The 22,052-nt window shown below is 45.8% G+C and overlaps 1 protein-coding gene across 3 annotated transcripts in view; it reads left to right on the top strand.

Moving 5' to 3' along the window:
* The window catches only part of PRKCA (protein kinase C alpha), a 379,706-nt gene that overhangs the window by 333,917 nt on the left and 23,737 nt on the right, over window positions 1-22,052 (top strand). For all 3 annotated transcript variants that reach the window (XM_069482791.1, XM_069482789.1, XM_069482790.1), the window contains 3 exons: window positions 710-772; window positions 1,661-1,799; window positions 21,652-21,732. In XM_069482791.1, the coding sequence (XP_069338892.1) occupies window positions 710-772; window positions 1,661-1,799; window positions 21,652-21,732 (283 nt within the window). The remainder of the gene's footprint in view (window positions 1-709; window positions 773-1,660; window positions 1,800-21,651; window positions 21,733-22,052) is intronic.

Below are 22,052 nucleotides of genomic sequence, written 5' to 3'. Positions count from 1 at the left end.
CACTTATTTTAAGCCACCTGGGTGTGATATTTGCACAGGCACAGTCTTGTGGCTTCTCAGACTTCAAAGACTCCTAAATGCTATGCAGAATTTTAAATATCCTTCTGCGTGTAATCTGAGTTTCAGATATTAACCTATTAAGACTTTTGAAGTGATGGTCTTAACTGCTTTTTATCATGAGTTATTTAAAAGGGTAAACTCAGATATGAATCATGGTGTATGTCTCAGTTATTCCAGCACTTGGGGGCAATGAATGAACTAGCAGAAGAGTACATCACCCACTCTACTTTGTCTTCCAGGGAGTATTTGTGTTTTCAAACCTCAACATATTCCGTCCACGAATAGGAAAATGGGAATTTTCTCTACTATGTTTCTGACATAGAATAGTCTAACAGGTACCCACTCTGTAAATGCTTGTATTAGAAATGACTTTGTTGTAGGCAGTCAGTTACCTGTTCACCTTCCTCAGACAAGAAAAATAAACTGTCTCACGGGCTTTATTAGCCGTGTCCCTCTCGGGTGAGTTGGATGATGAAGTGGCAGAGGGAAGGGCCAAGGGGTTGGCAGAACGGGTACAGGCTGACGCTGACCTCTGAAAGCCTCCGGGTCTTACGTTCTTTTATCTTCTTGATGCCTGAACTTGAGGGTAAAAAGTATCCAGGAGTCCAAAAAAGCGAGCGAGAAACCTGAAGCACGTTTTCTTTTGCAGATTCTATGCGGCAGAGATTTCCATTGGATTGTTCTTTCTCCATAAAAGAGGAATAATTTATAGGTGTGTATCGAAGCTCTGCTACCAGCGGCACAGTGGAGAGGTTTGCCGGGCCTCTGTGGACATGTCATTCCGTGATGGCAACTTAAGACGTGGAGTTGGTAACCCCCCAGCTCACAGAGACCTGCTGGGACTCGCCGCTCTCTGCAGCCTCTAGGCAAATCAGAGCCACCTTCTGATTTCCAGACCTCAAAGATTCTGTATCTCATTTCTGCTTTCCACAAGAAAACCTGTTTTTCTCTCCACCGACAGCTCCTTCCTCTGCCTTTTATTTGAGATGGAGGTCAGGGAGCAGTGGAAACTGAATTTCTGTTGTAGGTGCTCAGCAAGAGAACATGGGGAACTGGGGAGAGGCGAGGAAAAAAACTGTTGATTTAGTTCTTCCTGTTGCTGGCTGCAGTGAAAATCTGGTGCCATAGAACGAAGAATGTCTTCCAGTGTTAACTGAAGAGTAATTAAACAGACATGTGGCACAAGGCAGAATGGAAGGGAATGTGTGTGACCCGATGAGGTGGTTCTAAACCCGTGATTTTGGAAACCTCGTTGTGTGTCAGACCCCCGGCCATGTGGAATATTAATAAATCAAATGGCTGAGATCACCCCAAACCTGCTAACTTGGAATCTCTGGGCTCACAGGCACAGCCAAGACAGGGATCACTAGTTCAGCCATTTAGTCATTCAGTGTGCATCTAAGCACCTACCATAACCCGGGCACAGTATTACGCTCTGAAAATACAAACACAATAATTCCTGGTCCCTGCTCTCCAGGGATTTACCGTTAATATGCCATTGAGGTGGCAGCTATTCAACTATCCTCCTATTTCACCAGCTCCAGAACAAACCGCGTTATGTTGTTTGGAAGGACTCTAATATTAACCTGCTTCCTTGCAGGGATCTGAAGTTAGATAATGTCATGTTGGATTCAGAAGGACATATCAAAATTGCTGACTTTGGGATGTGCAAGGAACACATGATGGACGGAGTCACGACCAGGACCTTCTGTGGGACTCCAGATTACATCGCCCCGGAGGTAGGGACGCCGGTTCTCCTTGTTTTCTAGACCAGGACTTTCAAACAGTAAACACAGCCCCCTCATGGGGTGTAGGGCCATTAATGGGTCACTAAGTCAATGCATGGGTCATGTCCACGAAATGGACTAAACTAGACAAAATAGACTAAAATAGAAAACTAGGAGAGCTCATTGGACATAGCAAGGCTATGTCTTGCTTCATGGAACTGTTGTTTTTGTTACGTGTCCATGTGAGCCGGTTGCATTTGCATGGTAAAATGTATTTCTCACATAGGTGTGGTTAAAATAATTTAAGAAACACTGGTGAGCGGAAGGAATTGTTTGTGAAAATATTCTGCCCGGGACAGCTGGGTTAGGAGAGGGTTGCAGTGATGGCTTTTTAGCAACATCAGAGTGATTATTGTTCTAGACTACTTATTGTTTGTGATGTCTAACCTAGGAAAAATGTATCCATGTGGTTATAAGCAAAATGGTTCCAAGATTTCTGTCTCTATAGCAGTGGCCCTACTCCACTGTCTTTGTTATAACACTTACTGAGGAATCCTTTTCCTATTTTATGAAGCATCCTACATGCCAGTGATAGAATGGGTTATAACCCTGGGTCATTGTATAGCCAACTTTCTATCCACACACAGCCCTGTGGATATGGCAATATTTTCCCAGCTGGACCCAAGCATGGGGGAAAGCAATGGATTCAAAGCAAGGCCTGCCTAAGCTCTTCCCAGAGCCCTCATATTAGCTGTTGGCAGCTTGTCCCACATTTATCCAACATACTGCCCCATGCATTTATCATGGAGGCAGTAGGCATAGTGGAAAAGACACAAGCTCAGAAGTCAGACCTCTGTGAGCCCCAATCCTAACTCTCTTTTTTACAGGCTGTGGGAACTCAGGTAAGTTCCTTAACCTCTCTGAACCCTCAATCTTCAGTGGCAAGTTAGGGATAATAATGTCCTCCTGTAGGATCACTGTGAGGACTGAAGTGCCTAATGCAACATTTTGCACCTAGTAGACCCTCTGCAGTAGTCATTATTCCAAAAGGGAAGCTGAGTTTTATTCCTTCGTTAAGGCCTTTTTCAGTTGTTATATTCCTAGGCAGCGTGGAAACAGAGACTTCACTTAGAAATTTAAATTCTGAATTACCTGGCCAAAGGTGACATGTTGTCTTGATGCATAACCTATGGGGATTTTTTTCCCCCAAACGAACTCACATGTTAATACCTCCAGACATAACGTGAACTTAAATAGTCATAGTTTTCAAACATGAAGAATAGGGAGATGGTAGAGTAAAAAAAGCAACCTGTTGGTGCAGTATTTATTCTGAAGCCTTTTACTGGCTGGCAGGTATTAGGCTGTAATTATGAGCCGTGCAGGCTTCATGTGTCAGCCCAGCAGGCGCCATGAAAGTTGAGTGACAGGGAATGGCAGCATTTTTAGGAATAAAGGTAGCATTGAGCTTTGGCTCCATTAAGACCAGGTCTTCGCCGATCCAACAAAGAGCTTGTGTTCAGGGACACCTCTGCTGTCCAGTAACACAGTGTCCGACAGAGATGAAATTGTCCATGTCATGAAAGTGTGTCCATTTGTGTCTTGTCTTTTTGTTGTCCTTGTTCAGTGTGACTCATGGTATGAGTGTCCTATTGCTACTGTAACAAATAGCCACAAATGTGCCAGCTTAAAATAACACAAGCTTGTCTTACAGTTCCAGAGTTCAGAAGTCCAAAATCAGTCTTACTGAGTTAAAGTCAAATAGCGGGCAAGGCTGGCTCCTTCTGGAAGCTTTAGGGGAGAACGTGTTTCCTTGGCTTTTCCAACTTCTAGAGGCCACCTGCATTCCTTGCTCATGGTGCCACCTTCTGTCCTCTGTGCAGCGTAACATCATCAAATCTCTCTCTGTCTTCTCCGACTCCTGCCCTCCAGCCTCCCTCCTCTCCCACGAGGATCTTTGGGGTTATTTTCGGCCCACTGAGATATCTAGGATCATCTCCCCATCCCAAGACCCTTAGCTCACTCACACCTTCACAGTCCTTTTTACTGCGTCAAGGTAATATATTCACAGGTGCCAGGGATTAGGGTTGGCATCTCTGGGGGAGAAGGGACTTCGTCTGTCGTGCTCATTATGATGGTGTTCTAGTTCGGATAATCTCCCCCTTCCTCCACCAGGTACCCCTACACGTACTTCTAGCATATCTTGGTAGCGTTGGGCCTCTTTGTACACAGAGACTAATGTCCTATGACTCTAAATACCTTTTCCTCTGAAGCCTTCATTTCTCTCCTTACATCCACCGTACAAGCCGTCATGAAGGGAGTGAACACCGTTTATTGTTTGCTGTGCGCCAGGCACCACATAAACTTTCCCTCAGTTAGTCTTAGTCTTAGGAACAAGCCCTGCAAGGGAGGTGACATGGGGCCCATGTTTCAGAGGAGGTGACTTGGACTGTGTCTGAGGCCACGTTACCTAGAATGGCCAGAATTAGGCTTCAGCCCCATACTCGGGTGATCCCCAGACCTTGACACTGCTCCCTGCGCTAAACCGCTCGAAACCGGAGCCGTCCCGCGTGCGGGCCGCATTCTGTGTGCTCACTGTGCCAGGCGTGGTGCCGCCAGGGACGCAGAGTACATCAGACGGGGTCCCGGCCCTCCAAGCACTTGCAGTTTATGAGAAGTGACATTCATACAAACAAGCAGGAATCAAAATCTGTGTTTAGATTCCAGTTGACTTTCATTGAAAATATAAGCTGCACTGCTTTGGGAAATCAATCAAAAATCATTTGAGGTTGTTTCACCTTTTGCTGGCATTTTTCCTCATCAATGTTCAGGAATTTAGTGTGTGTGTTCACAGGAATGCTTGCAAGATAGAGGAAGACCACACAGGTTCAAGGTTTCAGAATTTGTTCAAAGGTTAAAGTAATCCCGTCCTCCATGTAAATGCTCCTGTCAGGCGAAGGCAAAATAATTATCTTAGATGGCATTTTCCTTAATAGGCAAAACGAAGGCTTAAATATTTATGGCTATTTGTTCAAAAACCTTGAAATCGATTAATACTGTAGCATCTCCTTAACCGCCGGAGACAGGCCGAGGCGGGAAATGTCACCGACAGATGGGGTTTTGGAGCTTGAGATGGGCACCCACGAAGGGCCCTAATCAGGAGACGGTTCCTGAAGCTGACACGAAGGCTTCTCTTTGGTTTGACATAGAAAGAATTCTCTGGGGTCGGTGAGAGCCCTTGAGAAGGCCGAACAGGAAGCTTCGTCTGGACTTAACCCCCCCCTGAAAGTTAGTTATTTTGGGCGTGTGAGATCCGCTCACAAGTCAAGTATCTCCCAGGAGCCGGGACTCCGACTCCGGCCACCGGCGATGCTCACGCTTTCCTGGGCGAAGGAGAAGCAGCAGGCAAAGCGTTTGCTTCGGGGCCCTCTGGGTAGCCCCAGCTGCAATAGGATCGAAGCTTTTTAAAAATGTGCCACGGGAAATGTTCCTCACAGCATTGCCGTGGCAGGGGACGTGTTAGACCACACAGGAAGGACGTCCCCACGATGTACTGACTGTCTACGCTCTGCCAAACCCCCGAGCGCTTCTGATTTGTCACATCGAATACACGAGCAGAGGTTCAGTGACTTGCCCAAGGTCACGCAGGCACAGGTAACAGGCAAAGGTGGGATGTGGACCCGAGACGTTCTGACCCGGGAGCCGAACGTTCTTTCCGCGGATTACGCTGTCTGCAGAGGGGTGGGAGAAGCAGCAGCACACGGGTATAGACCATCTTTTCTCGGACATCCACCCGTCTAAACTGCACTCAGATGCAGTCGGTGACTCAGAATCGCATTCCAGCCACTAAAACTGGGCAAACCCCTTAGAAACCAAAGGTGAGCCAGCTACACGCCAGCGCCTGTGGGCTAGAGGCACCGACCCGTCAGCACGTTCAGAGGGCTCCCAAGTGTCGGCCACTGTTCCCGGCCTGGAGGTGCTTGGCCAGAAAGGGGAGCCTGGAGGAGAGCTGCAAAGGGGGCCTCGGGGCTGGAGACAGTTAGAAATCGGTGGATTTCGAGGTGTGGACGTGCAGTATTCCTCTTGGCAGTAACAGATGACACCCCCAACATGGCTAAGATCACCAGGGGAGGAATTTGCCAGCGTGGCTGCCCGCCCTGCAGCCAGCTGCCTGCGAGCAGATGGGCAGGCCCCTGTGGGGCTGGGGACCGGGTGGGTGCAGAGAGCTGGAGAGCTACCCAGGGGCACGGCTTCTGGGTTCCAGCCCTGTGGGATGCCAGCCCCACAGCACCTGTGACAGCAGCTGGATGTCTGCATTTTTATGTAAAATTCGCCTAGCTGTTCCAACTTGGCCCCAATATATATTGAAAGAAATGTGTACAGGTGAGATTCAGCCAATGGGCCATCAACTGTGACTCTCTGGAGGAGGTCTCGGGTCCCACAGGGGGAGCGTGTTAGGGCTGGAGGGAGGAAGACCAAGGGACGTGAGAGAGGAGGGAGAGGAGCTGCAGGCTGTAGTCCTGGACTCCAAGGAAGGCAGGTGTTCATGAGCTCAGAGCGGGCAGGGACCGTGGGGGCCCAGGAGTTGGGGGTGGGGGAGGCTCTGGGTGCAGCGAGCCTTGATCCCGGAGTCAGTAGTGTCGCTGATGATGGCAAGGAGTGAGCGTGAGCGCCGGCTGTTGGGCAGGAACGCTCTCTTTGGGGAAATCTGTGGTAACAGGGAGGATGGACAGTGAACAGTTACTCCCAGGGCAGGCGAGCTGAGGGAGGCATTACCTAAGTTGCAGAAACTCAAGCAGATTTCTAGGCCGGGGGAAAATGCCCAGAGAGAGAGAGAGAGAGAAAATATACCATCCCCCAGGCCGGAACAGGAATGGGATGCACAACCAAAGGAGACCCTTCCTCCTCAGGTGCAGGAGGAAGATGAGGAGTGCATGAGACCTCAGGGTGGCGGGAAGGCCGTAGTCCCCCCTGTCGGCTGGTCTGCATCTTCACAGGTGCTGCCAGGAAGGGCACACGGGCCCTGAGGGGCAGGATGACGGTTTGGGAGGAGGCGCCACGGGAAGTGCAGTGGAAGAGCAGGGATCCGGGAGCCGGGACGGGGACGGCACGGGGTGGGAGCAGCCACTTCGGCAGCTCTCCAGCAAAGCTTCATAGTGGAAGTGCAGAAAGAAGCAGCAGCACTCAGGGCCGGACTTCCAGGTGAGGCAGATGCTGAAAAGAGTCCCCTGGCTGGGGACATGGTAGTGCACACCTGTAGTCCAGGCTGCTTGGAAGGCTGAGGCAGGAGGATGCCCTGAGCCTGGAAATTTGAGGCTGCAGTGAGCTGTGCTGGTGCCACTGCACTCCAGCCTGGGCAGCAGAGTGAGACCCTGTCTCTAAACAAACAAACACTCCCCTGGAAGTGACTGGCAGGTAAAGGGAATAGGTGAGTGAGACAGGAAGGGACCTGAGTGTCCGAGCAGGAGGGCCAGGGTCCCTCTGGGTACCCCCAGTACAGAGGTAAGAATGGGGGAGTGAGAGTGTGGGCAGGGCACTGCAGGCAGGCTCTGAATTAGGCGTCTGGGGGAAGCCAAAATCTCTATGGGGCCCAAAACCCTTTGTCGCCCAGCTCCCTTGCTCCCTTCCTGCCCTCCTGGCCTTGCCCTGCCTGGCTCCCTGGCCCAGCTGCCTGACTATGCGGACTCCCTCTCTGCCCTCAGAGTGCCAGGCCCTCTGTCCTTCTCTTCCTCCACTGGGCTGCTCCTCTTCCTGTCTGCCCCATGCCATGTGTCCCACCCTGGCATTGGTGTGGCTCTCTCCATCACCTCCTTCCAGCCTCAGCCCGGAGGTCACCTTGGGGAGGCCTCCCATCCCGGTGGCCCTCTTTAAACCTGCAAATCTCCAGCCCCGTCCAGCACCACCGACTTCATCCCTGCTATACTCCTGGATTGATCTCTGTCTGTCCCACTGAGCCCCACTAGAGCAGGATTCCATATTGGGTTTGCAAATGTGCCCCCACCCCAGGCTCTGGGTCAGTGCCTGGCACACGGTGGTTGCTTGGCATGGATGCCAGCTTGCTGTGCTCCTAGGTGTGGCCAGGGCGGGGGAGACGCAGAGGCAGGACAGAGAGGCAGCCTTTGGTGCTGAGAGGGTTGGAACTCTGGTAATTGGAAGGTGACCCCCAAGGCCATTGCAGGTGTGAGGCCAGTGGCACAGGACACAGGGCAGAGGAGGGCCGCACGCTTCGAGGCATCAACTGACGAGAGCTGGCAGGCTGGAGACCTAAGTGTCTGCAGGTGATGGGACACCAGCCCAGGTCCCCCGAACAGCACTAGCTGTCCCCAGAGAATTTTCCTGGCCCCTGGGGAGAGGATTGTCCAGAGGGGTAGAAAATAAGAGCAGATCTGAAAATCCAACGAGAAAATAACTCATACGGCGTACACAGCCAGGCAGTCAGGCAGTAAATTAGGAGTTGCCAAACTGAGAAGAAAGGGGAACGAGATACGGAGAGACGCGATCAGTGCAGCAGGGGCATTCCGAGATCCGCTCTGAACCGTAGGCCGCGCAGGCGGGAGCGAAGAAAAGCACTCGATTAAAGAAAAAGGCTGATAAGCCGAAGGGCGGCTTGCTTTCTATCGCAGGGCAATTTCCCTCTCTGTGGGGTCACAGTCCAGTGACTCCAGCAGCGCAGAGAAAACGAAGCAGCCGTGCTCCCTCGGAGAAATACTCAGAGCCAACGCCGGGCTTTCCTTGGCGATCCTCCTTAAATTGTGCAATTCTCGGGTCTTTTGTAGGAATTATGTTGGTTATATTATCTCGTATATGTTATTGTCTGCCTGCAGCTCTTTAACTGGTCTCATAATTCTCCTGGCCCCAGAGTGTAATCAGTTTAGCCCTGTTCTCCGCAACCTGGGGCACCTCCGTGCTACTGTGGACCGAGACGGTGGTGGGCCCTTCCTCCTGATCCCCCTCCAGATCCTCCTCCAGAAATAACCCGTTCCTGGTGGGTTCACCCCGCTTTGTGCACGCCTGCTACGTACTAGACCGGGGCCGAGCACCTCGTTTACTTCATTTTGTTTAATCCTGAGTCAGTTCTAATTTCTCGATGGTGAAACGGAGGCACAAAGAGATTTGTTCATTCTCCCCACGGCCCCAGCTCAGGGCAGACTCGGGCTTTGAACCCAGGGCCGAGCAGCTTCTCCCTGCAGCGGCTGTGACCCGGGCTCAGATGCCACCCAGAGAATGCATCCATCTACGAATGCAAATGAGCCGCTCTCCCGGGCCCGCTACTTGTTTTCAGAGCCCCAATAACACTCTGGTAAAATTTTACTCTGGATGTTCCGTGGCCTGCATTAATTAGCCCTTCATTTCAGGATTTGTTTAAATCCTGTGAAAATGGGTCAGGGATTTCTGAGCTTTATTTCGCCTCTTACTTTGTAAAATCGCCCAGGCAGTGGTGGGGAGGAGGTGGGCGTCTTGAGGGAGATTGCTAACATTTGTTCATGTCTCACTCTGTACCATGCACTTAGACCTGTTGTCTCGTTAAGTCTTATGATAGGCCTCTGAAGTAAGTGGTGTCATTCCTGCTTCACAGACAAGGAAAAGGAGGCTTGGAGAGGAGGGGTGACCTACCCAGGGCTCGCAGGGGGCAAGTGGCAGGGCCGGGATGCTGATCCACAGAGTGCAGGCCTGTTGTCCTAACGCCGCCGGTGGCTGGTCACCCCTCTTAGTGCATGGTCACTGCCCTGCTGCCAAACACATCTATAAAGACCCAGTAGACTTTGAGACTTCCTGGTTCTGGAAAATCTTTTACTCCAGCTAATAAAGCTCTTACAGACACAAAATTTATTCCTAACTCCCATTTCATTCCCATACTGCACAAGTAGTTATTTTGTTCGGATGCACATTAACATTTTGCACAGCTCCCTGGGTTTGGCAGAGGAGGCCGGAGATAAGCAGAGTTCCACGGGGTCCCACAGATGCCTGCCCAGCTTTTCCCGAGCACCCGTCCACCCCAGAGAGCAGCCCAGTGACAAGCGCTGCTGGTGATGGAGTTTGAGAACCGCTCAAAGAGAGGCTAGAAGGCCACCTGGAGAAGGCGTGATGACAGTGCATTTGATTCCAGATGGGTTCAGTTCTGCTATATTTTAACCCCACCTGGTCTTAATAGTCACGCCTGAAGGGAAGACTTCCTGTTGGATTTCAGGTGGCTGTCGCTCTGCTCTTTTAAGAGGTCGGAGTGACATCAGTAGGCAATAATCATAGTACCGTCCTCAAAGTCTGACTTTGAGGAGTAAGTGGACTTTGCCTGTAACAAGCTTAGCTTGCCCCGGAGGGAGTGCTCCGTAATCTTTGCCCATTATTTGGCAGCTGTTTCAATTACCTATTGCTGTGTAACCACCCCAAAACTTAATGGCTTGAAACCACAATCATGTTGACACTGAGATTCTCCGAGTCAGAACTTCCATCAGGACTCGGCAGGGTTGGCTCCTTGCTGCTGCAGGGACGTCAGCTTCGGTGGCTGTGCTAGTGCTGGGGTGTCCAACCCAACCCAAGGCCCGTTGGGTTCTCCTCTATGTGGCCCTTCTTCCCACGTGGTCACTTATCACTCAGTAGTTTATCCTGAGCTTCTTGACATGGTGCTGGCCACTAATAGGGCAGAAACAGAAGCCACATAGAGGTTCCTTAAGGCTGTATCGGGAACTCCACTGTGCCACTTCTACCATATCCTGTAGGTCAAAGGCGGTGAGGACCCAGGCAAGAGGGTCCCCTGCACTGTGTTTCAGAGCAGGGTTGAGCAAATTTTCTCTACTAGGGGCTAGATAGAAACTATTAATATTTTAGACTTTTCCTAAATCTAAATTTTAGATTTTTCCAAGAGGCAAAATTGAGCAACTGTTCTTGCCAAAAGGCTAATATAGTCTTTTTTATGCTTTTCATTTTACATTTTAAAATGTAAAAGCCATGCTTACCTTACAGGCTGTACAGAAACAGAAGGCAAACTAGATCTGGCCTACAGGCTGCAGTTGGCCAACCCCCACTTTAGTGGGCTGTTGCCCCAGCCTGGGCTCTCCTTATAGGGTTAGGGTCGACATGGCCAAAGGGACTTGCCCACTCAGAACCTGCACTCCCACCCCTTCTAGACAACAATCTGAGTACTCAGGCCTGGAATTCCCTTCCAGGGCCTAAGATGGGGGTGGGGGAGACTTAGAGGCACTAGTGAAGTTCACAGCCCAGGGGCACAGGCTCACCAAGAGACTGAGATCTCATCACAGGACTATAGAACACTTCCCTCTCCCCACATCTTACCACCACATTACTAAAGGCGTATTTACCACAGTTCCTTCTATCCAGTACATCACGTCCTGCTATCAAGAAAAAAAGTACAAGGCATATTAAAAGGCAAAAAAAAACAGTTTGAAGAGACTGAACAAACATCAGAACAAAACTCAGACGTGGCACATGGTCTGATATTGGAATCATCAGACCAGGAATTTTTAAAAACTATGATTAATATGCTAAGGGCTTTAATGGATAAAGGTAGATAACATGCAAGTACAAATGGGCAATATAAGCATAGAGGTGAACATTCTAAGACAGAATCATAAAGAAATACTAGAGATCAAAAACTCTAACAGAAATGAAGAATGCCTTTAATGGGCTCATTAGTCTACTGGACACAGCCGAGGAAAGAATCTCCCAGCTTAAGGATGTGACAATAGAAACTTCCAAAACTGAAAAGGAAAGAGAAAAAAGACTGAGAAATGTGGAACAGAATATCCAAGAACTGTGGGACAACTACAAAAGATGTAACACATATAATCAGAATAGCAGGAAAAGAAAGAGAAAGAAACAGAAGCAATATTTGAAGCAATGACAGATTTTTTCCCCAAAATTAATGTCAGACACCAACCACCGATGCAGGAAGCTCAAAGAACACCAAGCAGCATAAATGCCAAAAACAAAAGCATAAACCACACTCTTTGGCACACTGTATTCAAACTGCAGAAAATCAAAGGTAAAGAATTTTAAAAGAAACCAAAAGGGAAAAAACACCTTACCTATAGAAGAGCAAGGATATAGAAGAGCAAAGAGAGCACAGTGAAATATTTAAAGTGTTGAGAGGAAAAAAACTCCATCAACCTAGAATTCTGTACCCTGCAAAATTATCCTTCAAAAGTGAAGGAGAAATAAAGACTTTCTCAGACAAACAAAAATTGAGGAAATTTATTGCTGGTAGACCTGCTTTGCAATAAATGTTAAAAGTTATTTAGAGAGAAGGAAAAACTGAAGGTAAAACTTACTTTTTTTTAATTAATCCAACAAATACATTTGTTCATAATAATAGCAACAATGTATTCTAATGTGTGTGCATGTATACACACCTATGAATAAGTAGAATGAATGACAGCAATGATATAAGGGACAGGAGGGAGCAATTAGGACTACTTTTTTATTACAAGATATTGTACTACCTATGAAGTGTGGTATAGTATTATTTGAAAGTGAACTTGGATTAGTTTTAAATGTATATTGCAAACTCTAGGGCAACCACTAAAAAAAGGAAAAAAATAAGTATAATTGATATGCTAAGACAAGAGAGAATGGAATCATATAAAATGCTCTATTAAAACAATAAGAGGCAGAAAAAGGATGGGAGACAAATATAGGAACAAAGAATGAGGGCAACAAATAGAATAACAGTAATAAATATGGTAGATATTAATCTAACAGTATCACTGATCACTTTGAATGTCAGTGGTATAAATGCAGCAATTAAAAGACAGATTGTCAGAGTGGAGTGGATGAAAGAGCAAGACCCAACTTTCGGTTGTTTACAAGAAATTGACTTTAAATATAAGGACGTGTAGATTAAAAGTAAATGGATGGAGAAAGATGTACCATCCTAACATTAATCAAAAGAAATCAGGACTAGCTATATTAATTTCAGACAGAGCCAACTTCACAGAAAGGAAAGTTATCAGAGATAAAGAGGGTCATTACATAATGATAAAGAGGTCACTTCTCCAAGAAGACATACCAGTCTTTAACATATATGCACCTAATAGCAGAGCATCCAAATACGTCAGGCAAAACCTGACTGCAAGGAGAAATAGATGAATCCACTATTTTAATTGGAGACTTCATTGCCCCTCTGTCAGAAATGGACAGATCCAGCAGGCAGAAAATCAGTAAGGCCATAGTTGAACTCAACAATATCATCAGTCAACTGGATTTAATGGACATCTATAGAGTACTTCATCCAACAATAGCAGAATATACATTCTTCTCGAGCTTATGTGGTACATTCACCAGTATATACCACAATCTGTGGCAGAAAACACACCTTAACAAATTTGAAAGAACAGAAATCGTATGTCTTCTCTCAGACCACAATGGAATTAAACTAAAAATCAATAAAAGAAAGACATCTGGAAAATCCCCAAATACTTGAAGATTAAATAATACATAGATCAAAGAAGAAATCTCAAGAGAAATTTAAAAATAGTTTTAAACAAGTTAAAATGTGAACAGTTTATCAAATGTTATAGGATGCAGTGAAAGCAGTGCTTAGAAGGAAATTTATAGCATTAAATGTGCACATATTAGAAAAGAAGAAAGATCTAAAATCGGTCATCTGAGCTTCCACCTGAGGAAACTAGAAAAAGGAGTGCAAATTAAATTCAGAGTAAGCAAAAGAAAAGAAAAAATACAAATTAGAGCATAAATCAATGAAATCGAAAACAGAAAATAGAGAAATCAACAAACCCAGAAGCTGGTTCTTTGAAAAGATCAGTAAAATCAATAAGCCTCATGCCAGGCTAAGGAAAAAAAGAGAGAGGACACAATGACTAATGTCAGAAATGAAAAAGGAGACATAACCACAGATCTCTTGGACGTTAAAAGGATAATAGACCAGTGTACAAAACTACAGACTCATACTTCTCATGCACATAGATGCAAAATCCTCAACAAAATATTAGTAAATCAAATCCAACATGTATAAAAAAAATTGCTACTTTGAAGTTAGCATTAATAATTGCAAACACTGCTTTGTACCATTTGATCCTCTTCTGACCTTTTGCAGGGCAGTAAATTTAGTTTGCCCTGCTGTTTGCTTTCCAATCACATAGTATAAAATGAGTAACTAGGGAGGTAGAAAAGGTAGCTGCTATGAATAGATTGTAAAGCAGTTTTATTGGTTTTATTATCATTAGAGAAGTCACTTTCTGTTCTCTCCAATCCTATGTACAGCCACAATTTTTGTCTAAATAAAAACTAGATAGTTTGGACTCCAGACCTTCCATTTTTATCTTGTGGCAATTTTGTTTATTTTTGTATAATAAATTTGTCCAAAGATTTTGATTATGGCAGACATTTCTCATGTGATGTACCAAGGTCCTTGATCTTAGATACAGCATCTTAATGTATTTATCTGTTTTGGTGTCTGGCTCCCCAGTTAGATTTGTAACCCCCTGTGCCTAGCAGGGAGCCCAGTCCATAGAAATGCACGGTCAGCCATAAACCGTGGGAGCAAAGAAAGGAGGAGGGTATTCTAATACCACAAAAAAGCAGAGAAGGTTGAAGTTTTGCTGCTCTTATAAAAATTAATTTAATTGCATAAGAGAGGAATTTTTAAAAATTCGTTTAATTCGCTGCTGTATCCCATGCCTAGAATGGTGTCTGGCACATGGTAAGCTAATATTTGCTAAAAGAATGAAGGACAGTTTTAGTGTTGATTGAGAATTTCCAGGTGCCAGCAATCATTTTAGAATGTTTCATATGTTTTTTTAATATTACCTCTCGTACCTACACGTTTCCTCCGTCCTTCTGTGAGCCAAGTTTAGTTTATTGCCCTGAAGAACTTTCATCCACCTGCTCTGCCTGGGGGCCAGTTCTTATTTCCGATCTTAGACAGTATGGAGTTATATGTATTCAGCTCACCTGCAATAAGCACATTTTTACATACATAATGCCATTCAGTCCCTCACCACATACTTCCCAGGTGGATGCTGGAATTCCGAGATCACAGCTGAGGAAATGGAAGCTCAGAGAAGCTAAGCAACTTGCCCAAGGTCACCCAGCTTCTGGTCTCCAGCAGCTGCATTCGGAGCTCTGTCACCGCAGTGTGCTTCCCGTTTGGCGTTCCGAGCTTGGATGTGCCGTCTGGAAGGAGTTTGATTGGGAAGCATCTCAGCTGAGAACTGGGGGTTCCTCGCCTTTACCCTGCTGCAGAGCTTCCTGTTTGTCACACTCTGGTCTCAGGCCTGGGGCTGCAGGAAGAAGACACAGCCGGGAGACCTGAGGCCTCTCCCTTCCTGACTGCGGCTCACCGGCCCAGTGACCTCAAGCAAGCCACTTTGCCACTCTGAGCCTCACTCAGGTTCCTTGTCAGAACCTTGAAGACACTTTCTCAATCATCTTGAAGTCTCAGTCCAGCAATCCTAAGAGCCCTTTTGTTTTTACACTTGAGAGATAGGTGGTGTTTATGGAGTGGGCTTGGGTCCCATCCACTTGTTTCTCCAACACGATCTTACGGGGTGTCTGCCTTGTGCGGGGCCTCGGGGTCCTGGTGCAGAAGTGGGCGGCCCGGCCTCAGCTGCGTAGGAGTCTGGGTCAAGTGGGGACAGGTAAACAGTCTCAGCAGGACGTGGCAGAGGCTCCAGGAGCTGCGTGGCCCTGGAGTTGTGGGCCCCAGAGTAGCAAGGGGGAGAGACAGTTACCGAACTCCACATCCCAGCTGTCAGAACGCCCAGAAAACACACAGCCCATCTTCTTCCTTCTCAGACGGTACTATTCGGATGTGTCAGATGGTGTTTTGACCATGTACATAAAGCGCGTCTCTTGTGTCCTATGTTCCATCCTTGAGAATTTATGATGTTTTTCAAAACAACTGTAATTTTTCCATCAAAACAAAATGTTTTTATTTTTGAGAAAAGGAGAGAATATTCTTTGTTTCCCTGAGATAGTAAAAGGATTTGAGCGTGTTTTATGCATAAAGGCCACTGTTGTTTTGTCATGACAGCCTGGGAAGTATCCTTTGTGGTCAGGCCATTTATTTAAGAGGGTTTGGTGAGTAAGTACGGCCTGAAAAGGGAGCATGGGGTCCAGTTCACATGCAGCCGGGAACAGGAGCGTGGGTCTCCGTACACGTCTTACAGTCCCATGGGGCCCTTCGAGAAAAAGCCTTCAGAGCCAGAGTTGCCGAGTGAAGGAGGCATCCCAGCTATTTTGATCCTGTTAAGCATTTGAAACCCTTTTCAGGAAGAGTCCCCTTAACTGGGCCAGTGCCCACCACGGCTGTGTAAGGAACCACACTGGGTCAAGACCTTCAGGACAGAAAAATGGTCAGAAGCATGGGTGCCAAAGCCAGATGACCAGGGTTCAGATCCCAGCTGCCTACCAGCTGTGTAACCTTGGGCAAGCTACTCAACCTCTCTGTGCCTCGTTTCATCCTTGAATGGGTCTTGTGAGGGCCAAGTGAGCTCACAGAGCTAACAGGCCTGGCTCATGGTGCATGCCTGTGGTGGCCATGTTGGCTACAGTCATTGTTATTATTGGCCGTAGCATCTAAGACCTTACCGTGCTGTCCCCATTGCTCTCTGAGCTGTCAGAAGTTAGAAGACTTCTGTAGCCCCATCCTCTCAGGGAGGCCTTTGAATGTGTCGCCTTGGTAGGGGTGGAAGGCTGGGTGGCCTTGGAGTGAAGTCGCTCCAGCTGCTGCAGGCCCCTGGCCTGGTGAGAGACGAGAAGCTGCCCTCTGTTCCCTTTCATGCCCTGGTCCTGTGCCCAGGCTGGAAGAAACCTCATTCATATCTCCCTTTTGCAATACAGGCAGCCATCTGTAACATCCTGACATTCCCCCAAGCATGTAAGTGTAGTAATAATGATCTTAATGACAAATAGCAGTAAAACTGAATGGCAGTGGCCCTGTTGGGGGTCTGTCTTTGAAGCCAAAGTTCAGCCTCCCATGTGCTGCGGGGGAATCCGCCAACTGCAGCCCTTCTTGCCAAGTCTGCCTCTCCTTTTGTGAGAGTCTCGTTATGGGAAGCCAAACTGCCATCACCGCCCCTTGCCTGGGACTTCAGGATGTCAGGCAGCCCCGGGCTTGGCTGCAAGCCCCCACTGGCTCACAAGTGCCAGAGACACCTGCTCCTGTTCCTACTGGGACAGACCCAAGAGAGTCTCACCATCCTTTCTGTGGTCTCTGGGCCTGTCCTCAGAACCAGGCTGGCTCCCTAGACCATGAGAACCAGAGTGGGTCACAGACACACCGATGAACTAGACCAGTGCTGTCCAATAGAAATAAACTGCAAGCCCAAGCTGCATTTAGCAACCACATTTTTAAAATGTTGGAAAAGAACTAGAATAAAAAAAAAAATTTAATGAGCTATTTTGCATTTTTTTATACTAAGTCATCAAAATCTGATATGCATTTTACACCCACAGCATGTCTCAGTTTGGACTGGCCACATTTCAAATGCTCAGAAACCACGTGCCCAGTGGCTCTACTGTATTAGACAGTGGCTGGAGACAGCTCAGAAGGGACGATATAACCAACATCCTGAATCCTAAATCATGTGTGTCTGACTGTTTAGCTTCAAGCGGTGCTCTCTAACATTGCTTCCTTTTTGCAGTGAGGCTTTGGTTAATTGAAGATATTCATTAATAGCAGCTGATCACTGAGGGTAAAGTATACTTGAATTTGCAATGGTGGGGTTGCGCCCTATACCCGGTAACTCAGATCTTTGGAACCTCCCGTTTCCTCTAGTGCAAAGCCAAGGGTGACAGATTGTAAGCTGCTCCAGGAAGAAATGTTCCAGCTAAATTCTAAATCCCCATCCTGTTGTTACAATTGAAGGCACTGCGGAGTGATTTTGTAATCTCAGTCCAGTGGCTGAGCAGACGGGCTCTTGAAGCTGACAAATACTGTGGCAAGAAAAATGAGCCCTTGTCACCTGGTGTTCTGCTCTCGGTGAGCCTTGGAGAAAGGAGAGGGCGTCCTCAGGAGTCAGGGGAGTTTAATGCTGTGGAAACGGAAAATGAAGAGCCCGTTGGAGCCAAGTTGGTGTCGAATTAAGAACAAAAACCTTCAGGTGGCCACGGTTTTTAGGGTTTGTGAATCATTCTGACCCAGAAACAGGGCTCTCACACGCTCCTTGTTAATGGCTTTCCAAATTCAGATGTTCCCCACCGCCCAAGCAGCGGGGTCTTGTTGGTAAGACTGCTGAGATATTTGTAGAATGAAGATAGGAAACAAAGCGTCACCTCCCTCCTCCTGCCACTGCTGATCCTCCTCTTAATTCACACAGCAACACAGGTGCTTCAGCTCTGCCTCTGCGAGAAACAAACTTCCTGAAACACCAAGTAACACAGACAGATGGCATTAATATAATCATGAGAACAAATTCTATGCAAGTGTTTCTGAAATACAGTTACAGCCATTGAAATGATGATTTCAAATCTCTTTAATCCTCAAGGCCCTTTGATTGATATTTGATTAATCCCAATACGAGTGTGTTTGAAAGCCATAAAACTATATTTTAATATGTCGATATTCAGAGGCACTGTTTACTAATCAATTGGCTTCAGGCAAGTCTCTTCACTTACTGAAACTCAGTCTTCTCACCTATAAAATGGGATTTATCATTTGGTTAAAATTATAGTTCTTTATGTTTGCATAGCACCCTGCAGTTTTCAAACAAAGTCCTTTTACATTCACACATTGAACTGTCCCCGTGGTCTTTCTGGATGAGCAGGGTTTCGCATGGGTGGAATGTTTCCATTCTTAGGAGCACTGTGTATTTCCACTCAGGTTTATACATCTCTGGTTGGCACAGCTTCTGCCATTCAAAATGCAGGGAATAGAGAATGCCGCCAGGGAAACAGATGGAAAGGCAGGAAACAGACCCACGATTATATCAGTTCATTTGTTCATTCACCCATTCATTCACTTGTCCACACATTTATTTTTTATTATTGATTAAACAAATAATGATTAAACACATACTATGGCAATGTCTTCCATATGAGGTAATATATAGAATGTTTAAAAGTAGCATACTGAAGTAGGAAAGCTTCCCTTTAAATGCTCACCGTGACACTTATAACTTTAAGTTTTCTGTAATTTTTTATCAAGGCAATTGGGAAATTATGCAGTCATTCTGTGTTTACATGGTGCAGTAGTACTCTGTTTTCTGTTCTAACTTTGAAAAAGCCAACAAGGCAGAAATAGAATTGCCCAACACTTACAGTTGGTGCCAGCCTAGATCAGCAGGCAGTCAGCCGATGCCAGGATATTAGTGAGCCCGGCCAAGACCAACACCTCCTCCTGGCTGACCACCTGCCTTGCACACGGACTCAATGGTAATCCTAAAATTAATATAGTACCTTCTTTCTCATTACGTTAGAAGTGGGTATTTAAATGCTTCTAACTCTATGAAAGACTCAGGTGAAGAAGATGCCGGTCCTAGGAGGCAGGCTCACCACCTTCCCTTCAGTGACTGTGCCTCTGGATGCTACACGTCGGGGGAGGCGGGGTGTTCTAATCAGACTTTCGGCTGCTCCAGCTGAACTCTCTAGAGCAGCTATAAAGAACAATTTCTGAAGCAGGAAATCCTCAATTCAAACTCTTGCTCTGCCCCATATTAACTGGACAAACCTTGAACAGATTCCTTAATCTTCCTTAGCCTTAGTTTTTTCACCTGAAAAATAGGCACAATTGTAGTATCTACTTTATAGGGTTATTGGAAAATCAAAGGAAACAGTGATGTTTGGTGTTTGTCAAATACTCAGTAATGTTGTCTGGAACCATGTTTATGTGTCAGGCATTTTTCCGGGTGCTAGGGCTTCAGTGATATATTATTAAATAAACTGACTATAGAATAGCCAGTTGGCATAATCCCATTTTTTTAAATGTATATATGTACACATATACCACAGCTAGAAAAAAGATGGGAAAGTTTTATGTGAAAATAACACCATTAACATTTCTAGGTGATAAGACTGTAAACAATTTTACTTTCTTATTTGTTTAGCTTTTTTTTTTTTTTTTTCTTTCTAATTTTTCTTCAATGGGCATGCATGGCTTGTGGAATAAAAAGAAACAAAAAAATATTTTCTAAAAGAATGATTTTACATAGTCATGGAAAATATGATGAAACTGGCATCAGGTAGGGGCATAAATTTAGTCCAACCCTTTTGGGAGGGCAATTTGCCATTGTATCAAAGGTTCTAAAAATATGTTGTGTGGATCCAGTAATTTCCTGTCTGGGAACTAGAGTGACATGTCTCATCTCTGGGTAATAGATTGGAGACTCATTTCGTTGGGGTTTTTGTTGTGTGTATTTTCTACGTTTTCAGAAAAGAACACGCAGGAACGAATACAGGTAGTAAAAGAAATTAGAGACTTTTTGTAGGTTCCTCTCGTTATCATCGTCTTGTCCAGGAGGTGAGCTACAAAGCTGCCAATTCCAAACGTGGAGCCCCCTGGTTGCTGCCCACACTTAGGCAAACCGTAGGAGCTTATGTTTCTCATTCTTCATGGAGAAATACGAGTAATACATTAAAGGCATAAAGGTGGGCAGACATGCAGAAAGTTTTCTTATGTCCCAAGACATTTAATTGGACTTTCTGGGCCATTAAAAAAAAAAAAAAATCCTAGAACATGTCAAAGGCATATGTAAAATGGTGGAATGGTTGTTCTGAGTACCTGCTAGTACATCTTCATCTGGAACCCTGGGGCATGATCCACGGATCTGGGAATTGTGTGCAATATGTACACAGCTCACCTGAGAGGTAAGGGAGCCAGTGTTTTAGTAAGCCACGTCATGCTTAGAAATGCTAATCCTATTACTCCCTTCCACGAGGGGAGGTTATAGAATTGTCCGAGTACTTCTGACAGCCACAAGGGTAGAAGGAAGAGTAGAATGAGCTCCATGCAGCCCATCACCCAGCTTCAGCAGCTGCCTACATTTTGCCAACTCATTTCATCTATTCCCCCCGCCCGTTTTACTTAATTTTTTAATAAAATTTAGCATGTCATTTCACCCCTAAATACTTCATCTCATACATTTCATCCATAAATACATTCATCTCTAACTGAAAAGGACACTTTTTAACTTGTTCACCATACCATTATGCTACCTAACAAAGTAAATGATAATCCCTTAATATCATTAATTAATATATAATTAATGGATAATAATTGGATAATTAATATATCCAATATTCACATTGTATCTTAATTTTTTGAATTGTTTCAAAATTTCTTTTTTACAGTTGGCTAGTTTGAATCAAGATCCAAATAAGGTCCAAATATTGCATTTGATTATTTTATGCCTCTTTCAAAACATTTTAAAACTTTAGTCATTCAACAGACTGAACGTATATCACTGTACCTCTGTGTGCAACACAAGAAAACTAGTACTTTTACTTTAGTTATTCCTCCTCCTACTCTTCTTCTTCTTCTTCTTCATCATCATCATTATCCTCATTACTTTTGGTGAAACTCTGTTACATAGTTTGGTCATCTTATGTGTCAGACCCTAGCTCTGAAGGACCTCTGGCTTTTTCTAACAATCAAATCTACTTCGGTGTCCACATATTTCCCATTAATTAGGATAATTAAATCTACCTTCAAACAGTGCTGTGGTCTCCAGGTAGATTCAGAAGAGGAGTCCCAAAACAGGTTTTGGGCACTGAATCGTGGGGTGATAGTTCTTAGTGTGTCTGATTGGAGGGACCCTCTTCCCTTGGTGTAGAAATCAAAGACAGAGCTTATCATCACCCCATCTGCCTGAACTGAATATATACATGCCCACCTGTTTGACACGGGCTGTCTGATTTACCACTAAATGTAATTGATGTATTTGTCTCCACACAGATAATCGCTTATCAGCCGTATGGGAAATCCGTGGACTGGTGGGCCTATGGCGTCCTGTTGTATGAGATGCTAGCCGGACAGGTAATGTTTCGCCACATTTTCATGTTTGTTTCTTGCAGTATCATGTGAATACTTCAGCTCTGTTGGGGCACTGAGAGCAGGACCTGACGGCATAGCGTGGCTGATACTGGTGTGACTTCCCTGACCCAGGTGAAAGAGGACGCAATTCGGCCTTGAAAAGTAGATTATGCTCAGTGTGCACAAAAATTGAAAGCTACAGCCTGGAGTGTAGACCGTGTAGCTTTCACAGTATAAACACAAGTCCCCTGCACGTTGCTGACAGCGATGGCCTCTGTAAGTTTTCAGGATCTCAAAACTGGGGTCAGGTGATGGTTCCCTGC

Source organism: Eulemur rufifrons, chromosome 9, assembly GCF_041146395.1.
Source record: "Eulemur rufifrons isolate Redbay chromosome 9, OSU_ERuf_1, whole genome shotgun sequence".
Classification (NCBI taxonomy): Eukaryota; Metazoa; Chordata; class Mammalia; order Primates; family Lemuridae; genus Eulemur; species Eulemur rufifrons.
Note: the sequence above shows the minus strand (reverse complement) of the source record. Positions and strands in the feature narration are given on the sequence as shown.